The sequence below is a fragment of the Trichosurus vulpecula genome, chromosome 1 (genome assembly GCF_011100635.1).
Source record: "Trichosurus vulpecula isolate mTriVul1 chromosome 1, mTriVul1.pri, whole genome shotgun sequence".
Classification (NCBI taxonomy): Eukaryota; Metazoa; Chordata; class Mammalia; order Diprotodontia; family Phalangeridae; genus Trichosurus; species Trichosurus vulpecula.
The window spans coordinates 397,944,588-397,964,667 of NC_050573.1; the positions used below are offsets into that span (position 1 = coordinate 397,944,588).

A 20,080-nucleotide genomic window follows, 5' to 3' on the forward strand; every position below is an offset into this window, starting at 1 on the left:
TTAATGTTACATTATGTTGTATTTAAATTTCATCAAAGCATTCGACAGTCTTTCATACTGGTTGACAAGATAGAGAAGATGGGGTCTAGATAATGGTACTTGGTGTATTTGGAATTGTTTGAGTGACACTAATTCTGCTAATGTCATTTTGGAAGGAAGTCTCTAATCAACTACTTAAAGGGCCTTGAACTATTAGCATTGGTTATCAATGACTTGGGTAGAGGGATAGATGGATTGTTTGTCAAATACATAAGTGACACACAGCTAAGAGGGATAGACAATGTATTGGATAACAAAATTAGGATCCTAGGACATGAGGATTAGTTCAAGTGAAAAGAATGCTGGTATGGTCTTCCAGCACCTAACAAATTCAACAAATATGTTTTAATGCATGATCAGACATGGGCATTAGGAGCCTTGAACATAATGGATATTAATAAACATTTGTTGAATTTGTTTAATGGCACCTAAAGGACCAAATCAAGAAAGATAAAATTTAATAGGCATACATACGAAGTTCTCTGCAGTATAGAATACCACATTAAACATAAAGTGTAATTAGTTTCACAAATAAGAAGTCTGGGGATGCGCAGTCATATGAGAAAGCTAAATTAGTTTCAGTAAATTGTAGGCTCCATATGAATTAAATGCAACATGGCAGCCCCCAGAACTAAATCTAGGCTTTATTAAGGGAAACCTAGGCTATGTGAGGAGAGTTGTTCTGTTGTACTCTGCATTTTCAAGGACACATCCTGAGTACTATGTTCAATTTTAAAAACAAGATGGAACATGCCCAGAAAAGTGTGAGCAGGATGGTGAGAGGAAGAGAGAAGCTACTCAGGATTTATTATCTGGAGAAGATAAGGCTTTCATATATAAAATGGATTAGATTCATTCTTTCCCAGCTGGCAGAGTATAAGTTGTAGAGAGTCATATTTAGGCCTGATATAGGGAAAAAATTTCTAGCAATTAGTGCTATCCCAAAGAGGAATGGGTTTCCTTGGGTTGGAGGCCAGCAAACGTTGAGTGTCTACTTCTCAACAGTTATTACAGAGAGGATCACATGGTCACAGATAGATTGGACAAGATAGCCTTTGAGATTCTTTCCAAAAGACTTACATGAACTGATGCAAAGTGGTGTGAGCAGAACCAGGAGAGCAGTGTACACAGTAACAGCAATAATTAGTGTATGATGAACAACTGTAAGCGAATTTCAGCAATACAATGATCCAAGCCAATTCCAAAGAAATGAAAAATGCTATCTGCCTCCAAAGAAAGAACTGATGGAATTTGAATGCAGATCAGAACACACACACATACACATGCACACACACATGCAGTGTGTGTGTGTGTGTGTGTGTGTGTGTGTGTGTGTGTGTAGTTTATTTGTCTTGTTTTTTGTCCGTGTTTTCTTTTACAACATGACTAATATGGAAATATATTTTGCATGGTTGCACATGCATAATCAACATCAAATCACTTGTCTTCTAAATGAGGTGGGAGGGGAAGTAGGAAGAAAGTTTGGAACTCAAAATTTAAAAATATATTAAAAATCATTTTTACAAAAGCAAATGCTAAAAATTTTACATGTAATGGAAAAAATAAAACATTAACAAAAAGAGATTCCCTTCCAAGTCTTAGGTTGTATTAGTGGAGTTTAAAATCTCATATTTTCTACTTACTATCTATATCACTTGGAGTAAGCCATCTAACCTCACTAGAACTCTGTCTCCTCATCAATCAAGGTTTGGGCAAAAATAATATCTAAAGTGGCATCCAGTTTCACATTGTGTGATCTCAGGGATGTTCTAAGGCAAGGACAAAGGAAAGATATAAAATGCTCTCAGAAAATTAAATGCTCTCAGAAAGATCACTCTCAACCAAGGGAATCGAGGAAATCTTCATAAAGAAAGTGATATCTAAAGTAGCCCAGAAGATTAAAATTCTTCTGGAAAGTAGCTTTCCAAAAATTTGCTTTGCCCACCACATTACTTTGTGATTAATACTTAACAAATAAATTAAACCCAGACCACAGCCATATTCTATTCTAGAAACATATTCCTTTCCCCAGGGAGACATTGTTTTCAACTGTATATTGTTGTAGAAACTGATACTATAACCATGGAAACCCATAATTCCTACTGTGCATTGATTCCTGGACAATGGGGTCTTATGAGCTGACACACAACCCTGAATAGACACAAACAACCTCTTAGGTCTTATTCAATGTTACCTGGGTGGACAGTTCCTTTCATAGCATTTCTTTTGCCTGCCATTGGGCTGGGTTTCAGGGTCACAGAATGTAGCTCTGACCATGCCTTTCCCCTTCTTCATACAGCGGGCAGTCTGGCGGCGAATACCTATGAAACAGGCAGAATGATTCACACATATTGAAAACTGAATTAAATCTGAAGCATTTCTATTCAATATCTAGAAATCAGAGATGGGCATAGCAGGTTGCTGTGCTTGTGGCTAACAAGAAGACTCTCTTCATTGATGGAAATATACTTGCTCTCAAATCACAAGGGTGTGTAAACCTTTACAACAGGGATGACAAATGATATTTCTAATTTATAACCCTGATGATAGAGCCAAAGTGCTGAGTTGGTCTCCTGGGGTATAACTGTAGTCTGTCTCAGAAAAATTAGCTGTATAAATGCATAACAGATAACAGTTCCGAAAAACCCCAAAGAATTTAGATGGGAAAAAATAGATATTATTCCCAGCCACATGTTCAAACAAAATGGCTACCAATCAGGGAAACAAATTACAGAATCCCAAGTGGGTTCTTAAAAGTTTTGGTCCTGGCTATGAATGTTTAAGTGGCTATTTAAATCAACAAAACAAGTAAAGGTCTTGTCCCAGGTGCCAAGGGGAATATAGAGAGGAATGAAATGTACTTCCTAAGTTTTATCAAGGAATTGATCTCTTTCGTTCCATGATGTGTCATCCCCACCCCCACCCCCCCACCCAAGTTGTTAGTGCTCCTTCCCTCCTCGGACTACCTTGAATTTGCCTATCTGTGTACATGTTAGATATATTCCCCCACACCAATAGATTGTAAGCTCCTTGAAGGCAACTTGTTTTTTTTTTTGTCTGTGTCTTGAATATCTAGCATGGTATCTGGGTAGAGGAGGCATTTCATAAGTTCTTGGTGAGTTAATTCATAGACTAAGAAGATCTTAAGAGTTTTAGTGGACTACAAGTTCAAAATGAGTTAGTTATGTGGTATGTCAGCAAAAAACACAAAGGAAACTCAATTTTAGACTGTTTTAAAAGGGGATAACCCTGTGCTATAAGAAATGAAGAGCAGATGAACTTCATTATAACCTAGAATGACCTATATGAACTGATGCTGAGTGAGGGGAGCAGAACCAGGAGATCATTATACACGATTACAGACACACAGTCTCTGTAAGGACTAACTTTGATAGACTTGGGTCCTCTCATCAATGCAAGATTCAAAGACAGCTCCAAAAGATTCATGATGGAAAAAGCTATGCATATCCAGAGAAAGTTATGGAATCTGAATGCAGATGGAGGCAAACTTTTTGCTCTCTTTTTTCCCCTTCTTTTTTTGTTTCATTTCTCCTTTCTCATGATTCATTCCATTGGTTATAATTTTTCTTTACAACTGGACTGTTGTGTAAATAATTTCAATGTGAAGATATATGTAGAACCTACATTGGATTACATGCCTGTCTTGGGGAGGAGGGGGGGGAGGAGAGGGAGGGAGAGAAAATTTGGAACCCAAAAGCTTGTGGAACTGAGTGTTGTAAACTAAAAATAAAAAATAAATGTATTAAAAAGGGGACAACCCAAGCTCCCAAAGGAAAAAAAAACCCACAAACTCATGCAAAGATTTTTTTCTAATTTTTTTGCCTCCTGTCTGAATTATGTTGATTTTATTAATGCAAATGTTTTTCAATTTCATGTCAATTAAATCAATTGTTTTATCTTTTGTGGTTACTGCTTTCTCTTGTTTGGCAAAGAAATCTCTGATTAACCATAGCTGGAAAAATTATCTGAGCTGGTTCTCTTCTAATTTTCTTTTAATAGTAGGACCATTAGGATTCAGTTTGTATATGTTGACTTAAACCTAATTTCTGCCAAACTGCTTTCCAGTTTTCCTATGAGTATTTACTGAATAGGGAATTCTTTACCAATGTTTTATGTTCTTGGATTTACTGGGTTATTGAGTTTGCTTATTTCTTTTTCATTAATCTATTTGTTTCACTGGTCTATGTTTCTATTTCTTATGAGGACCAAATGTATACTTAATTTTTCTCTTTTATTTATTTAACAGAAACATTCTATGAGGGTAAAAAATAATTCTATCTCATGATTAATGGGATTTGGATCAAATATATTTTCAAATAAGAACCAGTTATATAACTTATTTTTAATTTCAAAAATGAACCAAGAGAATCATAGAATGTTGGAGGTCATGTACACCAACCTTAAATTTCAAGCAGGGATCTCCTTTACAACAACTTCAGTGGGTTGCCACTAAGCCTTACAAGATTTCCAGTGATCAGAACTATCTCATAAAGCTGCCTATTTTATGGCAGAGTAACTCTCTTCATCAGAAAGTTGGTTCCTATATTGAGATAAAAATTTACTTTCCTGTAACTTCCAGTCATCAATTCCTAGTTCAATGTTGTTGGGAATTTTGCTTTGGAGAACCTTCCACCTCTCTTCCAACCCGCATTTTTATTGTTTCTTCTCTTGGAATCATGACTATAATTCTTTTGCACACTTTAGACTCTACTATCCTAAAATCTCAGAAGATACTTCAGAAATAAAAATGACACTGCTGACTCAGTAGAATATGCCCTTTGAATTATTTTTCCAGCAGTCATGGTGGATTTGTATTGACTAATCTACATTCTCTTTCTTACTAGATACCTCTTGTGGCTAGTGACAGACAGTTCTAGGGGGACTGGCTGGGGTTAGATGTGCAGTCTGTGACCAGGCTATGAAGCAAAGTTCTTTAGCTCACATAGTGATCAAAACAATCCTATCACTAACGCTGCTTTCACTAATTGAACTAAGAAGGCACATTCATAAGGAAAATGCAAAATGTTTCACCTTATCTCCCTACTCTTCTCTTTCTTCTTTTTTTTTACTTCCTCCTCCTCTTCACTATGACCATTACAACAACCAACTACTGAGTGTCTATTAGTACAGCAGGCACTGTGTTAGGCACCATGGATGTTAAGAGGTATGAGTTATGGCCCCTAGCTTCAGGGAAAATTACAATCTAACAATATGAAATATTATATACTACAGTCCCAAGGCTATGCTTATTTATAGCTATGATATGAATCATAGAGAGGATGTCATCTGAATTAGTTCAGGGAATATTCACAATGGAAAAAAAACACCTCAGATTCTTGAGATGCTGGAAGTGGTGAAGTGTATGGTAGGACTTAGGACTGGACTTAGAATCTAGACACTTGAGCTTGAATCTTAACTGTGGTGTTATCAGGGTGATCATGGTGAAGACCCTTACCCACTCTGACCTGGGGTGGGTGGGATCATGATTACTAACAGAAGGAGGCAGAGATGTGTAATCTTGTTCTGATTCTGTTTTCTCTACCAAAGAGAAAAAACTTAGCAAAATGTTGTTCAGTCATGTCCGACTCTTTGTGACCCCGTTTTAGGAGTTTTCTTGACAAAGATACTGGAGTGGTTTGCCATTTCCTTCTCTAGCTCATTTGATGGATGAGAAAACTGAGGCAAACAGGGTTAAGTGACTTGCCCAGGGTCACACAGCTAGTAAAGTATCTGAGGCTGAATTTGAAGTCAAGAAGATGAGTCTTCCTGACTCCAGACCTGGAGGTGTATTCACTGCGCCAGCTAGCTGACCTTAATAAATGTTTATTTATTCACTGATCACAAAAAAATGACCCTTGAACTGGTTAATAAAGAACAAAAATTACTAATAGGGAACTGATACCCATGATAAGTTAGGAGATAATAAAAAGGCAGGGCAATCCCTTCCCTCAAGGAGCTCAGATTTCAAAGGGGAGGGGAAGAAACACCACCACCTATGGGATGAGGATAGTACTTTCAAGAACTGTTTCACAGGATTATTGTAAAAGTACTTTGTGGTCCTTAAAGGTCATTAAAATGCTTGTTATTAGACAAAATATGGAAGCCTGCCACTGCTTCTTAACAACTTTAAGGTTTCATAGGGAACATCAGCTTTTCAGAAAACATGAAGTTTTACTCCTCTTATCTCTTAGATAGACTCCTGAATGCATCCTTGCAGGGGATTCTTAAGATGAGGTTTGGATAAAGCATGTGGGGTATAGCTTTCTTGCTAGATGTTAGTTCTCATTTTCTTAAAACGATTAAGGCAAAGTACTAGATGATGTTTTCCTGAAAAAATTATACATAAATCAAATTTTTATATTCAAATCAAATTTTCCTATCCATTTTTATGATAATTTTAGGGAGATATTCCCTTAGGGATAGTTCTGGCCCCAGCATAATGAAAAAGTCCAGGAAAACAGTGAACTTTTGGGAGGCAAATATTTAGAAGAAAATTGGTCTAATTTCGTATATATTTATAATACTTCATAAAATCTGTTTATTCATCAGTGAACTCATGGCCTTGGCCAAATCATTTCTCCTCTGGGGTCACAATTTCCTTACCTGTAACATTAGGAGTTTGAACTGGATGGTCTCCCAGATCCTAAATCTTTTGACCCTTTCATTTCTTAATATATAGGATGGCCCCAAAGTATTAGTGCTGTTTTGAGCCATTAACACTTAAAACTGTACTAAGATTTTGAGGCCACACTGTACAGTGCTTTATAAGTTGCTGTGGCTATCACTTGATAATCAGCCTTCTGGTGATGAGTCTCTATAAACTTAGCTAAGTCAGTCTTTGAAGGACAGACTACCTGTCGTTGGATTTCCATATGAAACTTTTCCAGCTTAGTTAAACCTACCAAGCCCAAAGTTGTTCTCCATTGACATATACCTCAGGTCATTTCCATGATGTGAGAAGTCACCAGCACAGGATCATACTGGAGATTAGCAAGTACAAGTACTTCAAGTGTTCTAACTCCCACCGTGGGGAGAGCCAACTCTCGCTCCTCCCTTTTCTTCTCTTTTTACATTTTTTGTTACATTTTAAGTTCCAGACTGTCTCCTTCCCTTCCTTCTTCCCCACCCCACACTAGAGAAGGCCACCATTTCATTTGCACACATGTGCGTGTGTGTGTGTGTGTGTGTGTGTGTGTGTGTTCTTTCTCTGGAAGGAGATAGCATCTTCCTTCACAGGTGCTTTGTAGGTGATCTGAATATTTATAATACTCAAAATAGTCATTCAAAGTTATTATTTGAACAATATTGCTGTTATTGTATACAACGTTCTCTTGGTTCTGCTCATTTGACTCTTCATTATTTCAATGCAAGTCTTTCCAAGCTCCTGCCTTCTCTAGAAACTCCAGAAAGTAATCCTGAGTAATTTGAATTGCTCATCCCAACTGCCCTGAAAGATAGAGGAACAAATGGGGAGACAGTGGGGGTGATCTCTCAAACCTATAAACCAAATAATATTTGTTGGTATGGTTAGGAAATCCATTTCTCAGATTCTGGAAAAGAAAGGAGTCACATGACAATGTCTCACCATAAGCAAATGTGGAGTTGACAACAAAGACATATTTGGAAGGTTCAGGGAGAAAGAATTGTACTCTCTTCTATGAAATTTAGCCCTGTAGGGACTGTACAGAGGAAAGCTTAAAAAATAATAGAGGTGTAATTTTTTTAGCTGTAAAAACCCACTCAGAGACATATCTCCAAATGGGCTAATGTTGACAAAATGCTCGTCTGATAAAGATGAGTTCTAACAACTGAAGGAAAACCTCATTGCTACACTGTGAAGGAGCACGAATGGATTAAATGCTGAGCAGAAGGGATGAGAATGAGCGGACAGAAACAGGAGCTATGGAGGACAGATGGTATGACCAGTAGAGTGCTGAATTTAGAAGTAAGGGATCCAGGTTCAAATTCTGGCTCTGCCTATATGACCTATATGATCTTAAGCTCTGTGGTTCTCAGTTTCCCTACCTATAAGTGCAGAGGTTGAAGTTGATTAATTCTAAGGTCTTTCTATCTCTATGATCTTATGGACCTGCTAAGAGCTAAGGAGAGCTGTCACACAGGCATGAAGAAGACCGGGAACACTGATGGGACACAGCAACTGGCTTCACTCGCTAAGGATGATGGGAGACAAAAGCTTCCGACAGAGTGATGTTGCTCAAATGAAGGGTCTGTGCAGGACAGCTGTGATATGAGGAAATAAGCCTGGCCAAGCTATGGTTGGAACCTAATTCAGGGCAGTACTTTGCATGGATACTGTTCCCCAACCCCATCTTCCCTCTTACTGTAGAAGGTGACACCATCCTTGAAGTCCTTCAGGCTCACAACCTGGGAGACATCTTGGATTCCTCATTGTCTCTCATCCCCTATAGCCTGTAGCCAAGACCCATTGATTTCATTTTGCAATTTGTCTCAAAAATCTCCCCTTCTCTTCTTTGACACTGCTACCATCCTAGTACAGGCCTTTATCACCTCATGCCTGGAGTATTACAATAGTCTGTGATGGGTCTGCCTGCCTCAAATTCCTTCCCAACCAATCCATGCTCTTTTTAGGCACAAAAGTGATTTTCCTAAAACATAAGCCCAATGATCTCAGGCCTTAGTCAATAAACTCCAGTGGCTTCCTACTGCCTGCAGGATCAAATACAAAATCCTTTGGCATTCAAAACCCTTCATAAGCTAGCCTCCTCCTACTTTTGTAGTTTTCCTACATCTTACTCCCCACTGCATTCTCCTCAATCCAGTGACACTGGCCTCCTTGGTGCTTCATGGATGAGATGCTCCATCTCTCAGCTCCAGGCATTTACTCTGAGATATTAAATAGCCTTTACTTCACAAGGTAGAAAATACATAAATGAATAAATTTCCACTATCAGGCTGGTTTGTAATCAAGCAACATTTATTAAGCACCTACTATATACCAGGTACTATATGAAGTGCTAGGGATACAAAAAGAGGCAAGAGATAGTCCCTGCCCTTAAGGAGCTCACAATCTAGTAAGAGAGACAACATTCTCTGGTTATCTCCAGTACCTGGAACATTCTCAATTTTTTTTTAACTCTACCTAATGACTTCTCTGACTTTCTTTAAATTCCACCTAAAATTCCATGTTTTACAAGAAGCCTTTCCCAGCCCTTTTTAATTATGCTGCCTTCCTCCTTTTTATCTTGTATATATCTGGTTTGTATATATTTGCTTTCATGTTGTCTCCCTTACTAGACTGTGGCCTCCTTGAGGGCAGGGACTACCTTTTGTCTCTTTTTGTATCCCTAGCACTTAGTATAGTGCCTGGTACATAGTAGGGACATAATAAATGTTGCCTGATTATCAACCAGCTGATATTCACCTCTGTATTTTCTACCTTGTGAAGCAAAGGCTATGATAGGAAATGAGAAGGAATGATTCAGGTCTGTTTGTGCTTTACAAAGTGCCTTCCTAGCAATGATTCTATGAGACTCGTAATGCAAGTGTTATTAATCCAATTTTACAGATGAGAAAATGGATTAGGGTTTAGTAACTTGCTTAAGGTCACATAGGTAGGACGTATCTGAGCTAGGGACTAATTTAGGACTCCTGGTTCTAAAACCACTGTTCTTTCTGGGCTACCTGACTGCCTCTTCCAGCGTCATCAGCTTCCGAATCCTCTGACCCCAAAAAGCCCACATCCAAGGGCAAGCACAGTGTGTGTACCTTTCATGGTAAGCCTCCTTCTAATCCTATGCCTTTCCAGCCAGGGTCTTCTTTTTTTCTTAGCATATGTGACATGGAATTTGGCAGGTGCTCTATGTATTAAAAACAGGATTCTAAACAAAATCAGTCTCTAGCTTGTAACCGAATCACAGCCATAAAAGAAATACAAACAAAACTAAGCCTGGAGTCTCAGTCTCACTGTCTCCTCTGTGTATGTGTGTGAAGAGAGAGAGAGAGAGAGAGAGAGAGAGAGAGAGAGAGAGAGAGAGAGAGAGAGAGAGAGAGAGGGAGAGAGGGAGGGAGGAGGGGGGGAGGGGGGAAAGGGAGGGAGAAAGGGAGGGAGAGAGGAGAGGGAGAAAGGGAGGGAGAGAGGAGAGGGAGAAAAGAGAATGAGAGAGCATTCCTGTTCTTTGAAAAGTATAGCAACCATACAATACAGAAATACCTACCAAATGACATCTTCAGCTCTTATGAGAGAAATAATCTATCTTAGGCAAAAAAACTGGGACTTAATTCAGTCCACTCCTATTGATAGGTATGACAAACTATTTGAAAGAACAAGCCTTGACTGGATTTCAAGGGGGCAGCAAGAATATCATAGGGAATAGGGACTGGACTTCACAAATTCATTTAGCGCAGGGAGCTCAGAAACTTAAGAATCTTAAAGAGTTGCCCCAAACACTGAGAGTGACTTACTCACAAGGCATACAGCCATTTCAATGACAGGCAGGACTTGAACCCAGCTTTCTCGACTTTGAGCCTGGCCCTGTATCTACATAGTTCTTTATAATTTGCACAACACTTTCCCCTGTATATCATCCCCAATTCTCACAACACTTCTTTGAGGTGGGCAAGAAAAATAACAACAACTACAATTTCTAGTACTACTACTGCTGTTGCTACTGCTGCCATCTTCATCTTTATCATCATCATCATCATCATTGTTATTGTTGGTTAAGCTCTTCCATGGAGGGGCATTTGATTCCATTCTTGGATCTCAGCTGTTTCATAGGCTCTCTTAGGAGGTAAACCATTCTTAATTATACTGTATATCTGTTATTAACTTAGACTATTTTTCAGCAAAGTAATGTCTGCTTGCTCCAAAAGTATTTCTGTAACTTTCTGACCACATTATCTGCTCTGAGGATATCTATTAATCCCCTCCCTTCTTTTTGGTGGCAAAGTGTTCATCTTTCTGTAGCTGCTTTAAAGAGAGGGGCCACTTGGTTTGGTAATATTGTGTGGGTTTTTTTGTAAGAATTCTTTTCAAATCTGTTATATCTGTTTTACAGTTTCCCAAAGTGTATATTTAGACTAGTACTGTATAGGCATTGATTGCTTTAAATGTGTTTTCTATTCAGCTTTGATTTCATGATACATTCAGCCACTGACTTCTCCTTGATATCTTTATGCTTACTCTGTCTTACTTAAAGGAAACAAAGGTTTTGTAGCTATGGCCTTCATCCATTAGTTCAATGCAACCTCCTAATTTAAACTTGAAGCCTCCAGACTGTATTTGTCTTCAGGATATATTAAGAATTTTATACTTATTGAGTAAAAATGGTATTTTGATATTGAAGAAATAGTCTATGCAGTAAAAGAACTATTTGATGTATTTTTAGTAGACTAATGTTGTAGACTGTCATCTATGTACATCCATAATAAGATGTTTTGGTTTGACTCCCTCTTTAATTTGGAACCGACACTTAATTGAATGTACATGAGAAGATAATGGATTTCAGGCTTGGCACGAACATAATGGACTTAAACTGTTTCTGTGAAAAATGCCCGCTTTTCTTGTTATTATCATATTGGTGGCATATTTTAAATACAGAACATTTTTCCATGTAGTTGATAGTTATTCTAGTGTTCTCACTATATTTGCATCTATTCTGTATAGTTGCAAACATAAATAACCCATGAGTATAGTACTGAGTCGAAGGTTTTGTTATAATTTTAAAAAGACAAAATAAATCAAATAAAATTTTTGGAAATAAATAAGTGATGCCTTCTATTAGGAAAGGTGGGGTTAGGTTTCCATCCAAAAGAAAGCTGGTAAAATGCCTTGCTGTTAATTCATATGCCACTGGAAGGAATTTAAGCTAATTACTGATCATATCTGGCCCTGCCAACTCTCCAATTTTACAGAGAAGCCTCATCACCACTCCCTCATCTAAATGTCTTGGTATTTATCATATTATCATATTAATGGTACAAAAACTTTCCATTTCTCATTTGAGCCAACTTATATTTTTTTGTGTGAGACTTCTCAATAGATCAGGATTTCCTAATGTTGTGTGTATGTCATGGACCCCCTTTGACAGTATGGTGAATCTTCTGATGCCTTTCTCAGAATAGTGGTTTTTAAATGCACAAAATAGCAAGTACCCTAGCATACCCAGGGTGACCTGCTAGCACAGGTTCTTTGATTTGCTTTTCTAGGAAAGCAACTTTGGTCAATAATCTTCTTTAATTACATTCACTAATTCAGGGAAAAAGTCAGCCCTCAGCCCTGTGAATGTCAGAGAAAATATAAGCAGAGAAATGAGCATAAAGACCAACAAAGAGGGCTCTTAACTGCCTGCATCAAAGCAATATTGCCACACACTTTACATACACCACTGAATTGAGAAAGCCTTTACATCTGAGCAGTCGGGGGTCTGAACATATAGCTGCTCCGAGTCTCGACCAGGGAATCACAAGGTGCTTCTCATAAGTGAACCCCCAAAGCAAAATATCAACTCAGAGTATATGTACACTTCTCAGAGCCAGAAGACATCACAACCCTTGTGGCTCAGTGCCTAATCAGAAATTAGCAAAACGTGTGAAAGCATTCCTACAAGCAAGCCTCCTCCCTCAATGGGCTCTGTGTGACTCAGGATGTATCATACCTGTGAGCTGGGCCAGAGCTCAAAGCAGGTCACATAGGGCTATTAATGGATGGGGAAGATCTTCCTATTCTATTAACATTAAAATGCATAAGATAAAATCTACTGCAAAGGAAATCAATTACATTAATATACAGTCATCAAAATTTTTTTTTCTTTAACGTTTACTGAGCCAGGTTAAGAACCCTTGATATAGATGATCTGGCATTTTTAACATTTTCCTTCTTTAGAGGTTCTCCTTTACTTTTGATTTCTTCACTTCTCAAGTCTCTGTAGTAAAGTGACTATTTATTTTGTTCTTTTTGCTACTGGGACTACTTGCGTTACATTAGTCTTTTGACTTCTGATTTCAATTGCTGATCAAGTGAAATTAGAATTCTGATTTGCTATTGTTTGCCAGATTCCTTTCTTAACACTTCTTTTTGGTTGCCTTTAATTGAACAGCAAGGCATTCATATTTTCTACTGTAGGTGTCAACTAGATACAGATGTAATCTTCCAGTGTCTTTTGGACAGGTCTTCTGTAGCTCTTTCATAGTGGCATTTGACACCTCTCCTAAAAGGGTAGGCCTTGGTAGCTGTATAATGATTCTATATAATGGTTCTTACTGTGACAACAGCTATGTCATATCTGGCTGTGTGTAGATCTTAGATATTATTGTATTTTCTACCAAATACTGTGGAATTACATATATTCAATGATGCTTATAGCTAGGGGTGTGATAGTAAATGTTTAACAAATGTATATAGTTAACACTTTGAAGTTTAATCTTCATTATAAACACTTTTGCCATTACTTTAAGTCTAGACTATTAACAAATTGACACATCAAGCCCTGACTTGTAGAATTTGCTTATTTCATTTCTTAAATGAAAATTTAACAATTGGTGAAAGTATGAGCTGACTTTAACATACCACTGGTTATAGCAGATGTGAACTTTTTTTTAAAAAAATTACTATTTCAATATAATAGCTCTGATAGTTGGATATATGCCTTGGAAAGGGCATTTTGGAATTCTGGTCTAAGTATTCTCATCTCCTTTTCAAAGTCATTTGAGTTGTTCATGATGGTTTTTTTCTTTCCATATCATCCATTATCTAGGTATAGTTCTGGCATTTGCATTAAATGAAAATTTAAAATGACCTCAGATTCTTCAAATTTTCCCTCTTCCAATTTTAGCTGCTCCTTGATCTTATCTCATATTAAATCTAGGATTGGGGAAGAAATTTTGTTTTGTTTTTCAAGATTGTCATTCATTTGTTGTGTGATATAAAATTGACAGTATAATTAACAAAAAGCAGGATAAAGCTCTTGCTTATATCTGATGAGATCTATTCCCAATTTTGCTATTATAGTACTGGCACATAATGAAAGTATGCCTACATGATTCAGTTCATTACATGTTCATTGTGTTTTGCCCTCTTCAATGATCAGAGACATCTGCAAAGAAATATTTCCAGTAGGTGGAACCATTGATACTTCTGTCTTTTTTTAGTATAGCTTACTTTTTGGTGAAACCGCAAAGAACATTTGAAGCAACAAATGAACAAATGAATAAACAAATGAATGAATAAAAAGTGTTGAAGTATTAAGCACTGAGCTCAGCTTCTGTTCTCTAAGAGCTCATGTTGTAATGGGGGAGACAACACATGTGGAAGGTAGAACATGAAAGTAGCACCATCACTCTTTCTTAATCCTCAGTGTCAAGCCAGTCATTATGATAGGTTTAAGCAGGGCCAGACTGTAACCCTATGTCATTTTCTTTATTTTACTCCTAGGATTTAAGCTGCTCCATACTGACTAGGGTGCTAACCTAATCAATGGTATTGCCAGAAACCAATTCACCAGTGTTTCAGGGTTCCTCCCAAAGTATCCAAAGCTACTATAACAATCTCACTGTATAGAGTTGCTGCTATCCATTACCCTGACTAGCATTCCTCCATTTTGCCATTCCCTTCCCACCGTACCTCCCCAAGACATGGATAATGAGTTAGCTTTAAGATGATGATGATGATGATGATGATGAAGATGAAGATGAGGAGGAGGAGGATTTGTGAGAGAGGGCCTAAACCTGTGATTTTGCCACTGTAGAGAACCCTCAGTGTGGAGACTCCCTTCACAAATACAAACTGACAGCTCATGTGTATCATGTAATTTCAGAGAACTCACTGACTGAGAGGTTAATGTATTTCTCCATAATCAAACAACTTGAACTTGGTTTTTTGGGTTCAAAAATTCTCAGGGAGAGTTTTCTTGTATTATTTCTTGCATTATGGTGCTTGGGTTTTTTAATTTTCATGTTCTTCTAGAAGAACTATGATCTTTTGTTTGTTTCTATATAATCTGTCTTTGAGATCAATATGTTCTGCTTGTATAGAGAGCATGCTTTTCTTTGACGTTATTGCTTTTGCTTCTCTTCTTCCAGATTGGCCTCGACTTCCATGTATTTGCATTCCCAATCATCTTCTCTTTTGTTTCTTTGGTGAGACTTGCCCTCACAGATTTAAGTTTTTCTATTCTGTCAATTATTTCTGCTATACAGGCCATATATTCTGTTTTCATTTCTCTTTCAAAACATTCAGGAACATGGTGCTGTGGTCCCCTGTTCTTTTCAAAATCCATGGAGTCCTTTCCCTCATCTCATTTAAAGATTATTCTTTTCTTTATTTCTTTTCCTTTTTCCTCATCATTTTCTTTTGTCTTAGAGTATTTATTCATAGATGCCTGAACTCACTTACATGGTGTAGAGGCAATATTTCCTTCTGCTCTCTCCCCTGTTGGTTTGTGAACAAGGTCCTTGAGTTTTCCTCCTACTGAAATCATTGCTAATTTCCATCTTCCCCTTCCCCCCATTTTTACTTATTGGTCACCTTCTGACTCTTTCCTCTCTAATGGTGATTTCCCTAAGGGCTGGATCTCAAAGTACCTCAGCATCTTCCCATGATGGGAAATTCATGATTCGTCAGCCTAAATATCTCCCCCCAGTGACTTTTGGTGGACAAAACTGGCCCTAGGTGGATGCTGGGCTTTTTCCTCAGGCTTAGTGGTATGCCACACAGCCTCCCACATATAGTGTCTTGTCTCATTCCCTCTGTTCTTCAGTTCTCTGGCCAGGAGGTCAGAGTGCTTCATTTCTACCATTTGGAGTTTGGATGTCTATGACACTGGGAGGACCTGGGGGGTCAGGATGAAGAGCTGGACTCTATTATAAGCCCAGACATAAGAGTGCTCTGTCACCTCTGTTCTGCTCTCATGCAGAGCTCTGTTAAAGCACTGAACATTACATTGCTGCAGCACTGTGTCTTGCAGGTTCACCACATTTCTCCACTTTGGATCTCTATGGGACTAAAACGTGTGTGTGTGGCAGGGGGGGGTCAGGATAAAGGGTTCTGCTCTGTTACAAGCCAGTGGGTTGGAGCATCCAGCCTGGCCTTGATGCCAGAGGCATGGTGGACATTAGAAAAAAGGCTGCTGAGTGAGCCCAAATTAGATATTAGTTCATGGTATTTGTACCTCCTTTGGTTTTTTGGTGGCCTAAACCATGGGAAGAGCTGAAAGTGTTTTATCTTTTGCATAATTTCTACTTTGGAGAGGTTTAAGAAATCATGAGAATCAGAGAAAATGTCTAATTGTCCATCTTAGGGTTCATGTGACCTGGAAGTCTCCATTACTATTTTACTACATTGCATCATCATTATGACTACTTCACAGGCAACAAAGCTGAAGAATTATCCTTGTCGACAGGGTTCAAGAGATCTCAGGTACAGATGCCCTGTCCCACTATCCCACAGTGCCTCATGATGAAATTTATTCTTTCAGATCCTCCAATATGACTTTTACCTACAGAATTAGATTGTATTGCCCCTATGTATTATAGAAGTGGCCAACCATTATTACAAAGTGACAAAAGTCTATAGAAAATGGATTCTTTTTTTCTTTTCTTCTTTTATTTTTATAAGAAATCAAATTATTAAAAACAGGTAACCAGCCAACCAGGCTTCTTCTAATTAAACCTTCCTGTCTAGCTTATTGTGTTCTTGTTCTCTTTATAAATAAACTCTGCTGGTATGATGCAAGAGAAGGCCCTTTGATAAGCACATTGAATCAGCCTGAAATCCTAGTTCTGAAAGATAAACATCTGTACCTGTTTTAGGTAATTTCAGTTGCAGAGGTGTTCACAATGTCTGAAGTCAGAAAAACAAGCACACATCAACCCAAATAGGCCTTTTTAAAATGGCACAAAAAGACAGGCTGTTGATGTTCTAAAAATTCCTATAAATGCCAAGTTCCTTGAAAAATGATGAATTTGGGGGGCCAGATGGCATCAATATATGAAAGAAAAACACCAGGAATATTTTGAGATATCATAAGAACCCTCCAGAAGTTTGCTGATGTCACACAGACCATGTTGCTTCCAAGCCAATTCTCTTCTCTGAAAACTCCTTTTAATCAGTTGCTAAATGACCTCATCCAAGTATGGATGAACACACAGATGTACTTATCAAACGCACATAATTTAATCCTATGAAGTATGTGGTACAAATATTACTATCTCCATTTTGCAGACAAGGAAATAGCTCAGAGAGATTAAGGAGATAGCAGATATGAGATTAGGCTGAATTTAGAGTGGGTCCAATGCATTCACTGGAAGCCATTTTTCTTTTAAAAATCAATACTTGGGAGGGGTGCAGGGAGGGAGAAGGAGCCAAGATGTCAGAGCAAAGGCAGCAGCTTAGCTGAATTCTTCCAACATCTCCCTCCATACAGCTTTAAAATAAAGCCTCAGATAGAATTCTGGAGGATCACAGCCAACAAAAGGTCGAGGTGAGACAGTTTTCTAGCTCAAGACAACTAAAGAGGTCACTGGGGTGGTGGTTGGCCTGGAGCTCAGTGCAGACCACAGCAGGCCATCCTGTAGCAATACCATCAGCAGCCCTTGGAGGTGGCTGCAACAGTGGCAGCTGCAGCTTCAGGAACTCTCAGCTTATAGATGGCAAAAATGTTGGACAACTGGTAAGAAAGAGATTACAGAAGACTGAATGCAGGATTTTGTTACACAGTCCACAGAATAATTCTGGGTCATAGTTTCAGGGTGGAGAAGAATACTTGTAAGAGAACTTACAAGGAAGCAGGGTCTCTGGTTTCAGTTTCAAAGCAGAAATGAGTACTAGCCGTTGTGGCTCCAGGACAGCAGGAGATTTGATCACAGTTCTAGGACCAAGAGGAGCATTAGCATTTGTGGCTACAGGGGAACAAGGTCCCTTCCTGGGTAAAGACCAGACCACAGGCCAGGAAAGGAGTTACCACACCTTTCCTTGGATCATACCACCTTAGAAATGCTGAAACTTACAGACTCCTGGAACTAGCTCTGATAACAGCAGCACAAAAAACCTGAAGCTTTGGACAGTGCCCTCTCCACTCCAGAAGCACAGCCTAATTTTAACATAAAGTTACAAGTCAAGAAATAGGCTAACAAAAGAGTAAACAGTAAACAAACAAACAAACAAACCTGACCATAGAAAGCTATTATGGTGACATGGATGATCAAAACACAAACTAAGAAGAAGACACTGATGTCAAAATAGTTATAAGCAAGACCTCAATGAAAAAAAAAATTACTTCCACACAAGTCCAATGAGAATTCCTGGAAGAGCTCAAAATAGATTTTAAAAATCAAATAAGAGGGGTAGAGGGAAACTTAAGAAAAGAAATGAAAGTGATGTCAGAAAATTATGAAAAGAGGTTGGTAAAACAGCTTTGTAAAAGAGGCACAGACACACACTTGAAGGAAATAACAACTTAAAAATCAAAATTGGCCAAATGGAAAAAGAGGGAAGAATGCTCATTGAAAAAAATAATTCCTTAAGAATTAGAACTGGGCAAATGGAAGCTAACGATTCCATGAGACATTATCTGCAACAGGGATAAGCTAGATGCCTTCCCAAAAATATTAGGGTGAAGCAAGCATGCCCATTAGCATGACTATTATTCAATATTGTACTAGAAATGGTAGCTATAGCAATAAGAGAAAAAAAAAGAAATTTAAGGAATTAGAACAGGCAAGGAAGAAACAGAACTATCACTCTTTGCAGATGATATGATGATATACTTACGATGGAATCCTAATAAAACTGTCCAAAGCCCCAATATCATAACTTCCTTATAGGCCCCACTGAGCAGCAACCCCACTGCCCCTACCTAGCCACTCACCCTGCACCCCCCCCAATATCCTAACTTCATATACGCCTCACTGCTTACTAGAACAACAGGTGTGTCCATAAACTCATATTTCTCATAGAGACAGCAGGTGTGTCCATGTGATGGGATCTCAGCCACTGCCTCTAGCTAGCCACTGCCCCCAGACCAATTCCTCATATTTCCCACAGAAACAGCAGGTGTGTCTATGCACTCAACCATGACCACAACCATGTCTACTTAGTCTCAGACAGAACCACGATACTCAACCAATCAGAAAGCAGCACCACCAGGATACACAAGCAGGATGTGGATCCCAAAACAATAAAAGAGACTTTCCCTAAGCAGGCACCTGTGCAATAATAGCAAAAGCTGTCCTTTAGGTGAACTTGAGACATAGACAGGCTTATTATAATATCATTATCATGCATATATACCCCCCATGGGTTTTTCTGTATGCATTGTGGGTAATTGCATGCACAGTTCCACTGAGGCTGGGACCCTTCCCCTCCTACCTAATCCTTTAACAGACCCCTCCTGCCTTTTTAATATTCATAATTTCTCTTATGTAATTGCATCTTTACCCTATAAAAATCTATCTTGCTTTCTCTGAAGTTGCTAGTTCCTCTTGGAACTTAGCCTGCTTCTTGAGAGGCCTCAATCTCAATAAATGCCTATACTTGGATTAGAGGTGGTCTGTCTCTGAATTCTTTGAAACAGTTCCACAACACATCATGAAACCACAACACTTAGAGAATCCTACAGAATCAACTAAAAAACTAGTTGAAACAATAAACTTCAGCAAAATTTCAGGATATAAAATAAACCCTCAGAAATTATCAGCATTTTTACATACCACTAACAAAGTCCAGCAGGAAGAGATAGAAAGAGAAATTCCATTCAAAATACTGCAGACAATATAAAAAACTTGGAAGTCTACCTGCCAAAACAAACCCAGGAACTATATTAACACAATTATAAAACATTTTTAACACAAATAAAGACCAAAACAATTGGAGAAATATTAATTGCTCACGGGTCAACTGAGCCAATATAATAAAAATGGCAACTCTACCTGAATTAATTTATTTATTCACTGCCATACCAATCAAACTACCAAAAGGTATTTTATAGAGCTAGAAAAAAATAATAAAAGTCATTTAAAAGAACAAAAAGTCAAGAATATGAAA

At 38.2% G+C, this 20,080-nt stretch overlaps 1 protein-coding gene across 2 annotated transcripts in view; it reads right to left on the minus strand.

The window, feature by feature from the left end:
• ADAMTS12 (ADAM metallopeptidase with thrombospondin type 1 motif 12) overlaps positions 1-20,080 on the minus strand; it is a 533,606-nt gene that overhangs the window by 88,827 nt on the left and 424,699 nt on the right. For both annotated transcript variants that reach the window (XM_036758046.1, XM_036758037.1), the window contains one exon: positions 2,234-2,360. In XM_036758046.1, coding sequence (XP_036613941.1) covers positions 2,234-2,360 — 127 coding nt within the window. The remainder of the gene's footprint in view (positions 1-2,233; positions 2,361-20,080) is intronic.